The sequence below is a fragment of the Haliotis rufescens genome, unplaced genomic scaffold, assembly GCF_023055435.1.
Source record: "Haliotis rufescens isolate VD_foot unplaced genomic scaffold, xgHalRufe1.0.p SCAF_30, whole genome shotgun sequence".
NCBI classification, from domain to species: Eukaryota; Metazoa; Mollusca; class Gastropoda; order Lepetellida; family Haliotidae; genus Haliotis; species Haliotis rufescens.
In genome coordinates this window covers 5,321,033-5,342,492 of record NW_025964002.1, presented here as the reverse complement: position 1 = coordinate 5,342,492, position 21,460 = coordinate 5,321,033, and the positions used below count along the sequence as shown (strand labels likewise).

General features: G+C 41.3%; 1 protein-coding gene across 1 annotated transcript; it reads right to left on the bottom strand.

Annotated features, from left to right (window-relative positions):
- Nucleotides 1-19,637: 19,637 nt before the first annotated feature.
- On the bottom strand, nt 19,638-21,260 carry LOC125384515 (extensin-1-like). The gene has a single exon (XM_048404002.1). It carries the CDS (start codon nt 21,258-21,260, stop codon nt 19,638-19,640), a length of 1,623 nt encoding a protein of 540 aa, XP_048259959.1.
- Between the last annotated feature and the right edge of the window lie 200 nt (nt 21,261-21,460).

The window sequence follows — 21,460 nt, the reverse complement described above, 5'->3', positions numbered from 1 at the left end:
AGAGAATGCCCCGTTAAATCATACCCATTCACTCTATTGAATAACACGTATATTATTAGTTGCCGTACACAGTGCCATATTGGGCTCGCAGAAAAATATTCGGCGAGGCGTGCTTACCTAATATGACACCGTATACGGCAACTAAAGACACCATAACGAATTTATTATGCCGAAAAGTTTACACTATTTGGTACCATTGTCACACATGTAATGACAAAAAATTGACAATTACAACCGGTATAAACGACAGGACCAGTACATATGTTTCCGATAAACAACGCTTTAACGTAGACATAAACGTTAACAATGGAATATGTGATGCACTAAATGTGAACATTTAAAGTATTATAGCTAAAATGGATAGAATTATCCTAAAAATTGCTCGCATGTTAACAGAAATCTGCGGGCCAGTGTAACTTGATAGCAGGCCGCTTTCCCCTAACGACGGGCTGCTCAGCAATCTATTACTGTATGACGTCATTGGCGTCACGTTTCTTGATTGTGACGTCATCCAATATTATGTTCTATGACGTTGCTATTAGTAACTCAATGACCTCCGTTGTAAGCTTTTTTTCTCTATACCTGTTATTATAAAGTCATGAACGTGGTTTCTTGAAACATTATTGTATTTGCGCGTCACAATTAATGATATTAAAACACAAAACAGTGTCGAATAACGAATTTCTGTACCCCAATTTTCATGTGAAATATGTGAAGCGGGTGTTGGAAAATTCAAAATGGCTGTTACTGACGGCATACGGTCTCACATTAGGTCAGTGACAACCATTTTGGATTTTTACTTACGGTATACCACACTCCGTCGCAGTGGTGACTCAGCATAACACCACTGCCACGGGCTAATTTGCATATCACATGACCGGACTTTTCTCTTGTTTGTAAACAAACGCGCTTTTTCAGAAATCAATATAGAACGGACTAATGCAAGTATTTGGGGGCGCTTTACATATTGTTTTGCATAACTATGTAGATATGCTACTACAACTGCGGCAGTGAGTTGCATGACAATATATATTTATGCATCAAAGTGACCGTGTCGCTAGCTCTCTGTTGGGCTTCGATGACAGCACGTGGAGCCGTACAACCAATGTAAACATAGGATAACTACGCAAAAACAAGTAGATTTTTACGTATTTGCATAGGAATTCTCAAAGAAAGTTAACCATTCTTTGACATTTGTTTATGAAAATGTGTAGACTTGTCAAACCTGAAACGGATGAAAAGCATATGCAATATCTTGAATGGACTGTGAAAGATGTGACGAATCGTCACATGGCGCTGGCCTGTGGCAGAGGTACTATGCTAGCTGGCTGCCGGCCGCATGGGACTCTGGGTAGGAGAGTGACGGTATACGGGCCCATGTTAGTAGTTCAGGGCCCCGTTCCACAAAGCGATCGTAGCCCTAAGGTGATTGTAACACCCATACTTAACATTAGCTTACGACAGTCGTAGTTCTACGTTCGCTTTGTGGAACGGGGCCCTGCTCTCTGATTGAGTCATAATCTTACTTCGAGGCATGATAAATCAAAATATACCACAACACCTCAACACATATAGAACACACTAAGGCAGGTCTTTGCACTGGAAAGTGGTGAGTTTATAGAAAATATCAGCATGACCTTAGGTGAATGACAGAGAATGACGAGACTTAGCATACCAATAATGTAATTATCATGCGTTTACACTACACCACGAGTCAGTAGGATAGTTTACTATAATAGCATTCGTTCTGATACATTCATTTATCATATAATGAGTAGGTTTCTCGGCAGGATAAAGCCAACGGATAAAAACGATATCCGTTGGGGTCATATGCGGATAGAGATGCAAATATCAAAGGTCAAGTAGGGACTACTTTCACTGTTTATAAACAAACATGGCGTCGCCCTCGTCATTTGGCGATCGAGTCAGAATTAACCATCGGGAATCTGGATAAACTACAGGGATAATTGCTTTCATTATCAAAAGAACAGTCTAATATACTGAAAATCAGTGTCTAACTGTGACGTAGCTAAGGCATTTTATAAGTTTTGGCAACTTTGGAGATATAAATTTCGAAACAATTTTGCGAAGGCACGAGGCCTAGCCAAGCGGGATCAGTAGCCATATCTGTGCTTGTAGACCTCTGCGGCTTAAAACCTTCTCCACAAATTAAAATAGTTGGATTTGGAACCAAATATGTTTGAATTGTTACCTTGTTTCGTTTTGTCGCTGTGTGTACATCTGACTACACTTCTTAACGTTATGACAGACCGACGGTCAACAACGTCTGACTGTTGCCGTGACGTCTCATAGACTAGGGTTAGAGTAGCTTCCCTTTGACAAAGGGCAGTTACTCTAGCGGACAGACCGATGGATTGCCGCGAAAGGCAAATAAAAACAATAATTATTGTTGTTTTGCGTATATGTTCCTTCGCAACTGTATAAGAAACAGATTTCAGTTGGAACTATATTGGCTACTGTCACTGTCCGACTGACCCATCACTTACCCTATGACGTATTATATATTAATGCGCGCATTCCAGGAAAACTCGCAATGTTTCGGTAATGTTTGTGAGAGAGGGAAAGCAATTTTGAAGCACAGAATTAAAGAATGACATTATATGATAAAGAGGTTATCACGCTTGTGTGTTTGGGGATGGTAAATATCCTGTATTAGGAATAAACACTATGTATTTAGCTCGCCAAGGCCCGCTAAATACAATGTTTATTCCTAATGCAGGATATTTACCATCCCCAAACACACTCGCGTGATAACCTCTATATATATGTATTGAGTATTAAGTTGCGTCGTCGTTAACGAGTTTACCGATGTTGGTTTGGTTGGTTGGTCTGTTGTTTACGCCGCACTCAGCAATATTCCAGGTATATGACGGCGGTCGGTAAATAATCGAGTCTGGACCAGACAATCCAGTGATTGACGTCATGCACATCGATCCACGCAATTGGGATACGATGACATGCATCAACCAAGTCAGCGAGCCTGACCACCTCATATGACAAACAGAGTCGCCTTTTACAGCAAGCATGGGTTGCCGAAGACCTGTACTATCCCGGAGATCTTGTTTACCGATGTCAGCATGGTGAGGTGTATTATGTATTGAGACACTGGCGAGGAATTCGGTGTCCTTTTATATATAATTTTAAAAACATTGTCTGAAGTTGATTAATTAGTACATTAAATGGAAGTCAAACATCGTTTTATGTGGTGCAAGTCGCCTGTCGTGATTTTGCTGGAAAATTGCTAAAAGCGACGTAAAACTATACTCACTCATTCACTCACTCACTCACTCACTCACTCACTTGTACACTCATGTGACAGTTTAAAGAGAGTTTGAAGTTCTAAAAGTTGACTGGTTTACTAATTTAGAAGTCAGTCAGGCATGATGTATATTTCTTCATGTAGAAAGTTGGAATAAACTGTCCTAAATAAAGACGTATATCTTAGTATTTAACCCGGTTATAAATAATAAAATTTGATTGCGCGGATTTCTTGAACGGGTTTCGAAATCAATTAAATCAAGAATGTTATTTCACAGTCCTCACACAAAAAAAGATGCGGTAAAATTCAAAATTATAAACTCCCTAATCATAGCAAAGTGTTGAAACCTTGGTTTTGCCCGGTATTTCCAACCTATTTCAGGCATTTTAAGAAGCATTAAAGAAATAGTACACATGTTACTCACGCCATTACAAATCATGAAGAGATATTCAACGTACCTCCGATTACCAATTAATACATTTTTTATAGTTTCAATAAATGAAAATCTGTTTCATACAGTTTGAGTTCATACTATCGCGCGCGAAGGCTATCTTATCGTAACTGGATGCTATGGGACATGTGGATAGGAAGATATGACCGGTGGCACGACTTATCCCCGTAACATATTGTTGAACATAGAATTATCTTGGTGCTAAGAGTATTATATGGCATTTAAAGGAGTACTACAATCTTTGTGTGGGTGTTCAAGTGGGTTGACAGGGGTACAAGGACGGTTCGCTGGTTAAACCAAACATAAGACTGTCTAGAACATTGACATCATGAGCATCGATCAACGCAATTGGGATACGATGACATGCATCAACCAAGTCGGCGAGCCTGACCACCCGATCCCGTTAGTCGCCTCTGACGACAAGCTCAGTCGCCTTTTACGGCATGGGTTGCTGAAGACCAATTCATGGGTCGCGCACCTTTGAAGGACATGATTAAGCATAAGACAATACTCGTGAAGATTCACAGTTAAAAGAATATCTTCATAAAATATTGATTGATATAATGGGGTAAATATTTACTCAAGTCTACATTTATGTCATTGTTTGTTATAAAACAAGTAACTATTAGTTATGTTGACTGGTTTGTTTCTCACAGCTCGCTGCGATTGTAATTAGTTACAGATTAGCTATTGATTTTGTATGTCTCGCAAAATAGGTTATATAATATGTGCATTCTAATCTCAGACAACAATGGTCTTGGCAACCGTTGTCATAACAGCCTGCTCTAATTATGACCGGATCAGGCCCGTGCACATGTCTGCGACAAAGCTAACTATTGTACAAAATTTAGATTGTTCCTTTTATGCTTCAAACAACTTTATCTGTGGTAGTACGAGTGAGTGAGTGAATGTGGTTTAACGCCGCTTTTAGCAATATTCCAGCAATATCACGGCGGGGGTCACTAGAAATGAGCTTCAAATATTGTACCCATGTCGGGAATTGAACCCGGATCTTCGGCGTGAGGAGCGAACGCTTTAACCACTAGGCTACCCGACCGCCCCGTGATAGTACGAACTAAGTCAATGCTGCACCGTCCTATTCCAATTAGTTAATTTTTTCATTATAATTATAAAACCATATTTTTAAATTTATCTGAACCCCATCGTAGTCCCAGCATACCCTACCAGAACTGCACTTCTCTCGGGCTTTTGGTTTCTCCCTGAGAAAGATGATACTTTGTGAGACTGATGAAAAGGTTACAAAATCAGTCATGGCAAAACATGAAATATCCTTGACAAGTTTGATGACGAACGCGGGGGACGGTCGGGTAGCCAAGTGGTTAAAGCGTTCGCTCGTCACGCCGAAGACCCGGGTTCGAATTGCCGTGATATTGCTGGAATATTGCTAAAAGCGGCGTAAAACCAAACTCACTCACTCACTCACTGATGACGAACGCCACACGTAGTCTTTTCTTATGTTATTGGGCTCGAATTTCTAAACATTTCAAAGGCTGCGGTTGCAAGGGACATTTTCTCAGGAAGTTTCCTTGAGATCAGCTTGTCGAGCTAATATTTCCTCTTCAATGGACACCTTCAAGGCATTTCCGGACACGATTAACAGATATGCGCACCTATTAACGTTGGTCTTTGTACATATGTTCTCAACCTAACAATACTCTGCTTTTGGCAGATATTTCTTGAGTTTACGGAAAAGGTTTTGGCGCTTTTCTTAAGATCAGTAAATAACTATTTCATATTAATGGACCAGCTTTGTGATTTTGCTCATTGTGTATTATTGTGCCCCTACATAGTACAGCATGATTCGGTGTTCATGTAGCCAAGTATTGGTTTGAATGGCCCAGAGTCGAATACTTACTGGTTGCCGTGATACACTATTGGGGATGAACGTTTGTAGGTAATTAAATATGGGACTTATGGGTAATTGAATGAAAAGATACAGATTTACATTTTTTTTATTTTTTTTATTGTTTATAACAATAGTCATGTCCTATTTGATCTGCTAGTTCTTAAAATTCCCTTTGTGCTGTTATGTTTTTAATTTAGTTTCAACGCATGTCATTTGTTAGAAAGTATGCAGCAATAACGAAAGGGAGCGAGTGCCTACGTGCCGGTTCACGTACAAATATGTCAATACAACACAATGGGAATGCGATCGAATGTGACGGATGAGTGAGTAAGCGAGTTTGGTTTTACGCCGCTTTTAGCAATATTCCAGCAATATCACGGCGGGGGACACCAGAAATGGACTTCACACATTGTACCCATGTCGGGAATCGAACCCGGATCTTCGGCGTGACGAGCGAACGCTTTAACCACTAGGCTACCCGACCGCCCTGTGACGGATGACGTCTACAAGATAGTATTACATTTCATAGTGACAATGCATTTTTCAATGATAATCTTTTTCTAATTAGGATTAATAGTTTCGACAAAGAAGTTCTACCAAACGCTCGTGTGGACTGCTTGGTCTTCAGTGTGCAAGGTATAAGCTGTAAAACGCTTGATGAAAGGTGTCTTCACAGTAATACAGCTGCGGGCCTCCAATGGGTCACTTCTAGTTATTGGGGTGTCCAGTTTGACATATATGGAGGTCCTTTCGGAGGGTCTAGAGTTTGGCTATACTGAAAAGAAAAGGACTGAATAAATATCTTCAATTTGGTATTGATGTGAGATGTAAAATATACAGAGACCATGGACCCTAAAAGAGTTCATGACATACATGTATGAATAAGTCAAAGAAACAAAAGTGATCAGATGCTGCTACGACGTGTCAAGTTTGGGATGACTTGTTGAGGTGTGATTGAGTTGTATTGTTCACCACTTTTAGCAATATTCCAGCAATATCACGGCGGGGGGACACCGGAACATATTTTCACATTTTGTACAAATGTGGGGAATTAAACCCGGGTCTTTGGCGTGATGAGCTAACGCTTTAACCACTAGGCTACTCGAGCTGCTGAGGAGTAATAGTGCAAACTGTGTTAAATGAATTAATGTTGAATTGTCTGCCCTTGGTCCCGAGGCCTTGAATCTTGATTTGTGTTCCTGCACTTGTCCTCCTGAGTCTACATGCGGGTAGAATCGAACTTCTTCTTTAGTTACATGTGGTACACAAACCGACAGAATATTACCAATAAATAAATAACTCGAACAATGTACAATGTGGCTTTTAGCCATTCTGGAATTGAACCCTAATAAATCGACCAATTACAATGGGACTGTCAGCCATGCTGCCGATCAACCTAGTTTCATATTGTACCCATTTCAGGAATCGAACCCGGGTTTTCTGCGTGACGAGCGAACACTTTAACCACTACGCTCCCTACATGGCGATGCATTTAATAAGGGTATCATAGTTGTGTTTTGGAACTTAAGTCTGCAGTGTTTCGTTGGCTGTTTCATCCCAGTAACGCTTTGATAACGTTTGAAATTTTATGGTCAAATCCAATTTGGAAGTGTGTGATTTCTTTTGTCCCGTAGTGTAGTCCATGTATAGTTGGTACGTGTTTGCGAAATCGTCCCTGAATATGCATCCAGGCTTTTTAACATCTTCAATTGTCTACGCCTAGATCAATGTTTGAAACCCTTAAACCAGCTATATTTAGTTGTGTCTTGTAATTTCCCATAAATATTCATGTAAGCTTTAAACAGATTCCTTGTACCAGACAACTGTTATGAGATGAGCTTCGGTGCATGCGTAATCGTATTGGCGATCTACTTTGTTCACTAGCTGAGTTTACCGCTTGATGAATAAATCAACCGTGGTGTTATGGAAATTTAGAATTAACATTATTTGCATACCTACACAGGTATTCTTGTTTTGTAGTTTAACAAATAGTTCCGCATGACATTACATTTTATGGATTTTTTGCAAGAGGCTATTTTATACTTGCGTTCAATCTCATTAAAAAGAGATCAGCTATATTCTCGCTGCCGCTAAACAAAGATCTGAGGACATCCAATTACGGGTCACGTCAGAACGACCTTTCGCGAACTTTGACCGACCACTGAAACGAATAACCAGAAGTCGATATCAGCCAATGAGAAAGCAGCTTTTTCGAGCTTTACGGCTCTCGTTTCAACCTGGCGACTTCCATTTCAGACTACGCTTAAAAATATGTTGACACAGTTCTCGATTAAAATTTTCAAAACTGAACAAACGAACAATCCGGAATGTCTTATATATGGTTGAGATGATATGGCAGTGCTTCCCACGTACTGTACAACGCCTCTTCCGTTCAAATGTTTATCCCACGGAAGCGAGAGATAGAGAATGATTTTGACGGAATCAGTCGTACGGGCCGTAACTGTCGTTCGGAATACCCCGTTTTAACGTTTTCGAGGTTGCATGATCAGAAAACACATTCCGACTGTCACTTTCATGATCTGGTAAGCGACGCTTTGATTGGTCGGATGAAAGGTCGTTCTGACGTGACCCGTAATGGGATGTCCTAAGATCTTTGTTTAGCGATAACGAGAACTAAGATCTGATTTAAATGAGATTGACTTGCGTTGAAACATGTTCGCTATATGAAGGCGGCACACAAATAATTCAGTCTGTATCACATTTACCAGTGATTGATATTATGAACAATCCGTCGGGATACAATTACCTCCCTTTGGAAGCGGTTGTTGTTATCACAGCTCCCACAAACATCGAAGAAAAATACTTGAAAGGAAGGTCCATAAGTGACAAAACCCTACTCAGTATGCATGGGTGTCAGATTAATGTATGGCGAGCCTGGATCGGATGTCTACAGCAGCCAGGGGGTCACAAACGGACTGAAAAAATGAAACCATATCGATCAACATCGCAATGAACGCTAGGGACACACATGGCATATCGCATACTACTTCGCACAGTGTTATTACTGTGGATCTACATTTCATGTATGACTATAGTTAACAATACATGCTACGTGTGTTCTGACCTGAGTATCTTTGAGTGAGTGAGTGAGTTGGGTTTAACGCCGCTTTTAACAGTATTCCAGTTATATCACGGCGTGGCAGCTTAATGTGGGAAGAAAGCCCGAAGTGATGCAGGTCTCTGACGTTTACCACTTCGGTGAAACCCACGAGCACGGTTATGGTGCTGAAAAACCTAGAAACATAACCGAGGCGAACCGGGATTCGAACCCACAATCATAGGTTTCTTGCGTGCCCAAGGGACGCAACTCTGCACTCTTCGAATCTTGGCGCCTTAGACGACTGGGCCACCCGTGCCCCCGAGTAACTTTGACACCAGAATAAACTTTTATATATGTGAGTACAATCACGCCCCTTTCTTTACATTTGAAAAAAACCAGAGTACTTTCGAGACAGTTGCATGTGCAATCCATGTGCATGTGTATCCGTCCGGAGACATAGAGTTAAACCCTGTACCATTAATTAAGGATCTAGAGGATATGTAATCAGCAATCATTTAGCGAATAAAAGATTCAGAGGATAAACTAACAAACAAGATCAGTTCAATGAGGAAAAATATTCAGTTGTTACGTGGTGACGTCACAGATCTTGAAAAACAACTCAAGGAGACCAAAGAAGAAAATAACGTCATGAGGTTAGATATTGATGCTGATAATGATAATGTTGATGAGATCCATTATGGTTTTGATGCTATTGATTCACGCATAGAGGATCTTGAGAGACATAGCAGAAGTAACAACAATATTATCCATGGTATCCATGTATTGAAAACATAAAACATTGGATGTTCTGAATTCTCCCAGCCATGAACTATTAACAATGAGGGATATCGAGAGGGCACATAGGATATGACGCATGTCGTCCGATAAACCACGCCCAGATATTGCAAAAATGGTTCATTGGGACGATAAAATAAAGACTCTGAACTTGAGACTATTAAGTCCAGAGGCTACGGTATAGCAAACGATCTGACGGTGAACCAGAGAAAGAAATAAAACAATGCAAAGAGAAAGACCAAAGCAAACATTATTTCTATAAAGGTGGTTAACTGTCGTCTGATTTTGAACGCGACACGCACGCTTCAAGCGTAATTACAGAGGTGACTCGACCCGAGTCACGTGACGGAAACAACCCACGTCGGGCCGACAGGGGTAACACCGGCAGGGGTGGGAGACCGACACAGGAGAGTGGGTGTGGCCAGGGCCCGGATATACAGGGGTCGTCGTCTGAACCTACTAGTAATGCTGTAAAACTCGTGTTTTTGAATATATCAATCAGAACTGCTCTCAAAGTTATCAGACTGTGAGCGTCTATCATTTTCAACAAAAAAACACTTGACATAATTGGTTTGACAGAAACATGGACCCAGAAACTGAATTTCGATGATACGTTCTGCAAATATACCACCTATATTAAAACAGCAGACAAGAAAGCAAATTTTGGAAGACCTTCAGGTGGAATTTGTGTTCTCGTAAAAAGGAAGCTTATAGATTATGTTAAAAACTCACGGATCACAGAAAGGGGTGTATATCTATTACTTGACAGGTCACTGTTTGGACTTGAAAAACACGTGTTATACTGCTGTGTGTATATTCATCCAGAAGGTGAGGTGAGGTGAAATGGGGTTTAACGTCGCGTCCAACATTATTGCACTTATATAGCGACGTGCATGTACGTGTGTCTGTTTGTGTGGCTGCTTGTGCTAGTCCGGACTAATGCCGATTTATAGTGCTAGCTCACTGAGATACCATGCCGCAGTTTAACACGAATACCCCACTCAGACACAGTATACTGACTCCGAGCCGACCAGTCCTTGTTTTAGCCCCTTAATGCCGAGCGCCAGACAGGGTAACAACAAGTACTATCTTTTAACGTCTTTTGGTATGACGCGGCCGGGGATCGAACTCCGGACCTTCCGCTCTCCGGGCGGACGCTCTACCACTAGATCACGGAGGCGGTCTCATCCAGAAGGATCTACATGGTACGACAGTAATGTTGGATCTTAAAACGGTATTTTGTTATTTCAGGATGAACGCCTGACATTCTAGGTGATGTTGGTGACGTTTCGTGCATTTTAGTGGATGATTTTTATGCAAGAACTAGCAAAGAGCCAGATTATGAAAGGATAATATCCTTGAATATCTCCATGGCCAGGATACTTCATACTGGGACTTTCTCTTAGACGGGTTTAATCTGTGGATATATTCAAACGATACTGTTCTTAATCATTTTGGGAAATGTTTTATTAACGTATGTGCTGTTTTAAATGTACAATATTGTGAGTGGCCGCTGTGGAGGTGATTCCGGGAAAGGTGATTTTACATTTTTGGGCAATGCTGGCGCAAGTGTTATCGATTACATTATTAGCACCAGAGATATATTTGACTTGTGTCCAAATTTTGATATTGAGCCACGACACGAATCACTGCATCTGCCTATCATAATGTATTTGTCAAGCTCGCTGACTTGGTTGATGCATGTCATCGATCTCATATTGGGTGGATCGATGCTCATGATATTAATCATTGGATTGTCTGGTCCAGACTCGATTATTTACAGACCGCCGTCATATAGCTGGAACATTGCTGAGTGCGGCGTTGAACAACAAACCAACCAACCAACACAATGTATTTACGAGCGCTTCATTCATGTGGAAAAAACATCATTTGATAATGCCTACCATAGTCATTCAATGTTTAGGTGGGATCACAGCAAAGCAGACATTTACCAAGAACGTCTGTTTTCAGATGCTTTCGAATGCCTCTTAATAAAGCTATTGATTCTGTTTTTACAAATATTGATGAAAGTGTATCGTTATTTACAGAAGCAATTGTATATGCAGGGAATGTAATGACAAGGGAAGTAACCCCTAACAGGGAAAGTAAAAAGTGGTTTGACTGGGAATGTGAGTTGTTAAAGACGTTGGATACCATTGTTCATGCGCATACCGTCCCTTTGACTCGCGGCTAATTGTACTTGAACTCATAGAAATGTAAATTTGGGTAAGAGTTACCTCCCCTGATTCATTATTTTAGGGGTATGCTGTGTTGATTGAAAACAAATTGAATATCCTCTGGTAACATGTTGTTTTTATTTCATAATTTTATTTTACAATAAGTAAACATTAGAAATAAGCCAGATTGAAAAATATCTTGATTTTGTAAAATGCTTTTTTGACTGATGAATCAATTTGTTTTATTTTGGAAAATGTGCTTTTTTTAAAGTCAAATGATGTGTAAAATTTAAAAAAATTGACTTGAATTTTCATTTTTCTGTTTTGTGTCATATTAATACTGTAATATGTCTATTTAAAAACACTCATTTAATAATCAAACTTTAAAATGACCATTTTATTGGCAAAATAATTTTATCATCCGGTGCCTCTAGATGGCGCCACTTATTCAAAAAATGCCGTAGTGACTTGGTTTTATTATTGCGTAATTTGATTCAGGACATATTTTCCTACAAAATGATACCAAATATACCCATTTCTAGATTTTTTTGTTTTTGTAAGCAACCTCTTTAAAGAAGGAGAGATGCACTCTTTTAAACCATTTCAGTGAAATAAAGGATGAAAATTCACTTGCTAAGTACACTGATTCGAAAAATAGGTATAAAGCTATTTGCAGAAAAAAAGAAACAAAATTTCATGGATAGAAGCAGAAGAAAACTGGAAGAAAGTATCACCTCATCGAAACAGTTTTGGACGACCTAGAAATTCATGAGTGGTTTAATTACTTCAAAAATCTTTTTAGCGATGAAAATTCCACAAATAACTTGCAGTTGAACTCTTTTGATAATGATGAAACCAATTTTGCAACGGAAATATTAAGTTCCCCAATCTAAAAACAAGAAATGAAATCTGCTATTCAAAATCTGAAAAGCTTGAAAAGCCCTGGAACTGATAGACTAGTAACAGATTTTTTTAAATACTCTCTTGATAACACCCTGTCGTATTTGGAAATAGTATTTAATACAATAATGGATACCTCTTTCTTTCAAAAAGATTGAACCCTTGGTACTACTACCGTTCCAATTCACAAAAACGGCTCAGTGACAGATGTTGAAAATTATAGGGGGATTACACTTACCATTATATTCAGTAAGATATTTATTAGCATTATTGATAAACGCTTGGTATTGTGGTCGGATGCACTTGATAAGATTGAGTAAGAGCAAGTTTTCGACAAGGTTACTCTACCACTGATAATATGTTTATCCTCCAGGCTCCTATAGATAGGTATATTTAACGTAAACATGGAAAATTGTACGCTATATTTGTAGACTTGTCTAAAGCATTCGATTCGGTCTGTAGAGACAAGTTATGGTATCAATTAAATTCACATGGTGACAGTAATGAAATGAGTAAATTGTTATGTGGTATTTATAAGGATGTCAAATCATGTGTTAAACAAAACGGCATGTATTCAGATTCTTTAATCTGCCATGCGGGTGTACGCCAAGGATGTGTATGAAGCCCTTTTTGTTCTGTTTGTTTTTATTAATGAGCTTACGGCTCAAACAAAGCGAAATTAAACTCTCCCAATGTCTGTCAACTGATTGGGTGGTACCAAACCTAAGGCACCGAGAACAATGGGGAGTCGGACAACTTGGTACTTGGGATGCAAGCGTGGCATTTCGAAAGTGAGGTCTGCATATTTGCCATGGCTTTCCTTTATCTTGTCAAACACATTAGTGTCAAGAGGGAGAGAAAAATCAATGATATAAATGATTTCATTGGATTTATCAAAACGGACAAGATCAGGTTTGTTGGCCTGGATACGTCGGAGGCTGTAAACGGGCCTATTCCAAAGAATTGTGTATTTATGATTTGTCATGACGCCCATGGACCGTCTCATTTAATTCATTACATAATCTACATTTCATATTTACATTTTGATGCATTATCACATATTGATGGTTTCGAGTGGGAAGGGACTGGTCCTGAGCAGCAAACAGAAAGCCTTCTGTTTCACTTTTCAGGCCAGCCGACCTCATCCAGGCGAAGGACTCTGGATCTGCAGGGCCTCAACGCGATGAGGGCCTAAACTCGATGCAGTGGTCGTTAAGTACATTAATCTAAAGTACATGTGCAGATCACTGATTGTCTTTAAACGCGTTAACGCCTCCAGGTGTCTATGAAAGGACATATACTTCCATCAATGTACATGCATGATAGGGCATTGTGCACAGTCAGCAGTTTTTACTGGTAAAGATGTTGGGAAGACCAGAGCACTTTCGAGACAGTTGCATGTGCAATCCATGTGCATGTGTATCCGTCCGGAGACATAGAGTTAAACCCTGTACCATTAATTAAGGATCTATAGGATATGTAATCAACAATCATTTAGCAAATAAAAGATTCAGAGGATAAACTAACAAACAAGATCAGTTCAATGAGGAAAAATATTCAGTTGTTACGTGGTGACGTCACAGATCTTGAAAAACAACTCAAGGAGACCAAAGAAGAAAATAACATCATGAGGTTAGATATTGATGCTGATAATGATAATGTTGATGAGATCCATTATGGTTTTGATGCTATTGATTCACGCATAGAGGATCTTGAGAGACATAGCAGAAGTAACAACAATATTATCCATGGTATCCCTGAGAGTTTGAAAACATAAAACATTGGATGTTCTGAATTCTCCCAGCCATGAACTATTAACAATGAGGGGTATCGAGAGGGCACATAGGATATGACGCATGTCGTCCGATAAACCACGCCCAGATATTGCAAAAATGGTTCATTGGGACGATAAAATAAAGACTCTGAACTTGAGACTATTAAGTCCAGAGGCTACGGTATAGCAAACGATCTGACGGTGAACCAGAGAAAGAAATAAAACAATGCAAAGAGAAAGACCAAAGCAAACATTATTTCTATAAAGGTGGTTAACTGTCGTCTGATTTTGTACGCGACACGCACGCTTCAAGCGTAATTACAGAGGTGACTCGACCCGAGTCACGTGACGGAAACAACCCACGTCGGGCCGACAGGGGTAACACCGGCAGGGGTGGGAGACCGACTCAGAAGATTGGGTGTGGCCAGGGCCCGGATATACAGGGGTCGTCGTCTGAACCTACTAGTAATGCTGTAAAACTCGTGTTTTTGAATATATCAATCAGAACTGCTCTCAAAGTTATCAGACTGTGAGCGTCTATCATTTTCAACAAAAAAAACACTTGACATAATTGGTTTGACAGAAACATGGACCCAGAAACTGAATTTCGATGATATGTTCTGCAAATATACCAACTATATTAAAACAGCAGACAAGAAAGCAAATTTTGGAAGACCTTCAGGTGGAATTTGTGTTCTCGTAAAAAGGAAGCTTATAGATTATGTTAAAAACTCACGGATCACAGAAAGGGGTGTATATCTATTACTTGACAGGTCACTGTTTGGACTTGAAAAACACGTGTTATACTGCTGTGTGTATATTCATCCAGAAGGTGAGGTGAGGTGAAATAGGGTTTAACGTCGCGTCCAACATTATTGCACTAATATAGCGACGTGCATGTACGTGTGTCTGTTTGTGTGGCTGCTTGTGCTAGTCCGGGCTGATGCCGATTTATAGTGCTAGCTCACTGAGATACCATGCCGCAGTGTAACATGAATACCCCACTCAGACACAGTATACTGACTCCGAGCCGACCAGTCCTTGTTTTAGCCCCTTAATGCCGAGCGCCAGACAGGGTAACAACAAGTACTATCTTTTAACGTCTTTTGGTATGACGCGGCCGGGGATCGAACTCCGGACCTTCCGCTCTCCGGGCGGACGCTCTACCACTAGACCACGGAGGCGGTCTCATCCAGAAGGATCTACATTGTACGACAGTAATGTTGGATCTTAAAACGGTATTTTGTTATTTCCAGGATGAACGCCTGACATTCTGGGTGATGTTGGTGACGTTTCGTGCATATTAGGGGATGATTTTTATGCAAGAACTAGCAAAGAGCCAGATTATGAAAGGATAATATCCTTGAATATCTCCATGGCCAGGATACTTCATACTGGGACTTTCTCTTAGACGGGTTTAATCTGTGGATATATTCAAACGATACTGTTCTTAATCATTTTGGGAAATGTTTTATTAACGTATGTGCTGTTTTAAATGTACAATATTGGGGGTGGCCGCTGTGGAGGTGATTCCGGGAAAGGTGATTTTACATTTTTTGGCAATGCTGGAGCAAGTGTTATCGATTACATTATTAGCACCAGAGATATATTTGACTTGTGTCCAAATTGTGATATTGAGTCACGACACGAATCACTGCATCTGCCTATCATAATGTATTTGTCAAGCTCGCTGACTTGGTTGATGCATGTCATCGATCTCATATTAGGTGGATCGATGCTCATGATATTAATCATTGGATTGTCTGGTCCAGACTCGATTATTTACAGACCGCCGTCATATAGCTGGAACATTGCTGAGTGCGGCGTTGAACAACAAACCAACCAACCAACACAATGTATTTACGAGCGCTTCATTCATGTGGAAAAAACATCATTTGATAATGCCTACCATAGTCATTCAATGTTTAGGTGGGATCACAGCAAAGCAGACATTTACCAAGAACGTCTGTTTTCAGACGCTTTCGAATGCCTCTTAATAAAGCTATTGATTCTGTTTTTACAAATATTGATGAAAGTGTATCGTTATTTACAGAAGCAATTGTATATGCAGGGAATGTAATGAAAAGGGAAGTAACCCCTAACAGGGAAATTAAAAAGTGGTTTGACTGGGAATGTGAGTTGTTAAAGACGTTGGATACCATTGTTCATGCGCATACCGTCCCTTTGACTCGCGGCTAATTGTACTTGAACTCATAGAAATGTAAATTTGGGTAAGAGTTACCTCCCCTGATTCATTATTTTAGGAGTATGCTGTGTTGATTGAAAACAAATTGAATATCCTCTGGTAACATGTTGTTTTTATTTCATAATTTTATTTTACAATAAGTAAACATTAGAAATAAGCCAGATTGAAAAATATCTTGATTTTGTAAAATGCTTTTTTGACTGATGAATCAATTTTTTGGATTTTGGAAAATGTGCTTTTTTTAAAGTCAAATGATGTGTAAAATTAAAAATGTTTTGACTTGAATTTTCATTTTTCTGTTTTGTGTCACATTAATACTGTAATATGTCTTTTTAAAAACACTCATTTAATAATCAAACTTTAAAATGACCATTTTATTGGCAAAATAATTTTATCATCCGGTGCCTCTAGATGGCGCCACTTATTCAAAAAATGCCGTGGTGACTTGGTTTTATTATTGCGTAATTTGATTCAGGACATATTTTCCTACAAAATGATACCAAATATACCCATTTCTTGAATTTTTTGTTTTTGTAAGCAACCTCTTTAAAGAAGGAGAGATGCACTCTTTTAAACCATTTCAGTGAAATTAAGGATGAAAATTCACTTGCTAAGTACACTGATTCGAAAAATAGGTATAAAGCTATTTGCAGAAAAAAAGAAACAAAATTTCATGGATAGAAGCAGAAGAAAACTGGAAGAAAGTATCACCTCATCGAAACAGTTTTGGACGACCTAGAAATTCATGAGTGGTTTAATTACTTCAAAAATCTTTTTAGCGATGAAAATTCCACAAATAACTTGCAGTTGAACTCTTTTGATAATGATGAAACCAATTTTGCAACGGAAATATTAAGTTCCCCAATCTAAAAACAAGAAATGAAATCTGCTATTCAAAATCTGAAAAGCTTGAAAAGCCCTGGAACTGATAGACTAGTAACAGATTTTTTTAAATACTCTCTTGATAACACCCTGTCGTATTTGGAAATAGTATTTAATACAATAATGGATACCTCTTTCTTTCAAAAAGATTGAACCCTTGGTACTACTACCGTTCCAATTCACAAAAACGGCTCAGTGACAGATGTTGAAAATTATAGGGGGATTACACTTACCATTATATTCAGTAAGATATTTATTAGCATTATTGATAAACGCTTGGTATTGTGGTCGGATGCACTTGATAAGATTGAGTAAGAGCAAGTTTTCGACAAGGTTACTCTACCACTGATAATATGTTTATCCTCCAGGCTCCTATAGATAGGTATATTTAACGTAAACATGGAAAATTGTACGCTATATTTGCAGACTTGTCTAAAGCATTCGATTCGGTCTGTAGAGACAAGTTATGGTATCAATTAAATTCACATGGTGACAGTAATGAAATGAGTAAATTGTTATGTGGTATTTATAAGGATGTCAAATCATGTGTTAAACAAAACGGCATGTATTCAGATTCTTTAATCTGCCATGCGGGTGTACGCCAAGGATGTGTATGAAGCCCTTTTTGTTCTGTTTGTTTTTATTAATGAGCTTACGGCTCAAACAAAGCGAAATTAAACTCTCCCAATGTCTGTCAACTGATTGGGTGGTACCAAACCTAAGGCACCGAGAACAATGGGGAGTCGGACAACTTGGTACTTGGGATGCAAGCGTGGCATTTCGAAAGTGAGGTCTGCATATTTGCCATGGCTTTCCTTTATCTTGTCAAACACATTAGTGTCAAGAGGGAGAGAAAAATCAATGATATAAATGATTTCATTGGATTTATCAAAACGGACAAGATCAGGTTTGTTGGCCTGGATACGTCGGAGGCTGTAAACGGGCCTATTCCAAAGAATTGTGTATTTATGATTTGTCATGACGCCCATGGACCGTCTCATTTAATTCATTACATAATCTACATTTCATATTTACATGTTGATGCATTATCACATATTGACGGTTTCGAGTGGGAAGGGACTGGTCCTGAGCAGCAAACAGAAAGCCTTCTGTTTCACTTTTCAGGCCAGCCGACCTCATCCAGGCGAAGGACTCTGGATCTGCAGGGCCTCAACGCGATGAGGGCCTAAACTCGATGCAGTGGTCGTTAAGTACATTAATCTAAAGTACATGTGCAGATCACTGATTGTCTTTAAACGCGTTAACGCCTCCAGGTGTCTTTGAAAGGACATATACTTCCATCAATGTACATGCATGATAGGGCATTGTGCACAGTCAGCAGTTTTTACTGGTAAAGATGTTGGGAAGACTGGTTTACGTATTGGAGAAAACACTTTCCCTCGGTTTTGGTAGACAGAGCATGCCCTGGGGAGAGGGAAAAACCAAGGGGGCGAAACGTTCCTGTTTATGAGATTTAACCCGACTGGAAAGTAAAACCTCACAATAGGTCTTAATGCCTATAGAAAGAAGTCTCTTACTTAATAGCGACCCCTATTCATTGGGATCGCTAACAGACTTTGAATAGGTTTATAACCTGTTTTTCACATGTAACTAATGTTATATTTGGGATAACACTTTCTTAGTAACACACGACAGAGTCACGTTTACGTAAACATCAGGAGCGCATTCCGTGTTCAGGCTACCTACGTATTGAAGCGGATCTCTAAGCACGTCTCCACGCTGAATGAATGCACCCATGTAACAGAGTCCAATAGAAGATGGCTCGCCTCAATATTGCCAGTGTTTTGATCTATGGATTCGCATGTGGCGTCATACTATTAGCATTATCTACGCTTCACAAGTATGACACAAAAGAGGATAAATCGGATTATGAGAATCTGTTGTTAAGTGGTAAGTATTTCCTTTTTTTCTATTTGTTTTCAGAATGTACATATCCATACCAGCTTGCATGAGATTCGTGGCACAGCTCTGTAGTTTCAACTCAAGGGTCGTGCGCATATTGATGTTACGTTAAAATTTTGGTTTCGTGAAGCTGAATTTGCATAAAGAATACAGCTCTTCTACCACTGTAGCAACATCTGAATGTTGTTGAGGTCCATTGTCCATTGTCAATGACTGTATCACATGTTCGGGTAGATGCTATAAGTCATTATGAGTGTTGTGCTATAGTATCTACATGTTCAACTACTAACGTTTTCAAAGGATTTACTTCGAATCGTTCTCCTACATTGTGATAGTTAATGCGCAGATGCAGGTGTTGGCCAAGGAAAGCCTTGTTGGCAGGGATGGAGATGTGCAGGGGTGGGAGATGGACAGAGGTAGGGGATTGGCAGGGATGGGAGATGGGCAGAGGTGGGTGATGTGCAGGGGTAGGAGATGGGCAGGAATGGGAGATGGGCGGGGATGGGACATGGGCAGGAGTGGGAGATGGGCAGGGATGGGACATGGGCAGGAGTGGGAGATGGGCAGAGGTGGGTGATGGGCAGGGATGGGACATGGGCAGAGGTGGGTGATGGGCAGGGATGGGAGATGGGCAGGAGTGGGAGATGGGCAGGGGTAGGAGATGGGCAGGAATGGGAGATGGGCAGGGATGGGACATGGGCAGGAGTGGGAGATGGGCAGAGGTGGGTGATGGGCAGGGATGGGACATGGGCAGAGGTGGGTGATGGGCAGGGATGGGAGATGGGCAGGAGTGGGAGATGGGCAGAGGTAGAGGATTGGCAGGGATAGGAGATGGGCAGAGGTGGGAGATGGGCAGAGGTGGGTGATGGGCAGGGGTAGAGGATTGGCAGGGATCGGAGATGGGCAGGGGTGGAGAGATGTACATAGGTGGGAGATGGGCAGAGGTGGGAGATGGGCAGGGGTGGGCGATGGGCAGAGGTGGGAGATGGGCAGAGGAAGATTGGCAGAGGTGGGAGATGGGCAGAGGTGGGAGATGGGCAGGGGTAGAGGATTGGCAGGGATGGGAGATGGGCAGGGGTGGAGAGATGTACATAGGTGGGAGATGGGCAGAGGTGGGAGATGGGCAGAGGTGGGAGATGGGCAGGGATGGGAGATGGGCAGGGGTGGGAGATTGGCAGAGGTGAGAGATGGGCAGGGTGGGAGACAGACAGGGGTGGGAGACAGACAGGGGTGGGAGATGGGCAGGGGTGGAAGATGGGCAGGGATGGGAGATTGGCAGAGGTGGGAGATGGGCAGGGGTAGGAGATGGGCAGAGGTAGGAGATGGGCAGGGGTGGGAGATGGGCAGAGGTGGGAGACAGATAGGGGTGGGAGATGGGCAGGGATGGGAGATGGGCAGGGGTGGGAGAATGGCATGGTGGGAGATGGGCAGAGGTGGGAGACAGACAGGGGTGGGAGATGGGCAGGGTTGGGAGATGGGCAGAGGTAGGAGACAGGCAGGGGTGGGAGATGGGCAGAATTGGGAGACAGGCAGGGGTGGGAGATGGGCAGGAATGGGAGATGGGCAGGGGTGGGAGAATGGCAGGGCTGGGAGATTGGCAGGGTTGGGAAATGGGCAGAGATGGGAGATGGGCAGGGTTGGGAGATGGGCAGGGGTGGGAGATTGGCAGAGGTGGGAGATGGGCAGGGGTATGAGATGGGCAGGGATGGGAGATGGGCAGGGGTGGAGGGATGTACATAGGTGGGAGATTGGCAGAGGTGGGAGATGGGCAGGGGTATGAGATGGGCAGGGATCGGAGATGGGCAGAGGTGGGTGATGGGCAGGGGTAGGAGATGGGCAGGAGTGGGAGATGGGCAGGGGTGGGAGATGGGCAGGGGTGGAGAGATGTACATAGGTGGGAGATGGGCAGGGGTGGGAGATGGGCAGGGGTGGAGAGATGTACATAGGTGGGAGATTGGCAGAGGTGGGAGATGGGCAGGGGTGGGAGATGGGCAGGGGTGGGAGATGGGCAGAGGTGGAGAGATGTACAGAGGTGGGAGATGGGCAGGGGTAGTGGACATCGTTGAAGTAGTGATGAAAGTGTACGTAATACAGTGGATCAGCATAAACTACACTCATACCACTGGGCGGGACAGGATCTGTGC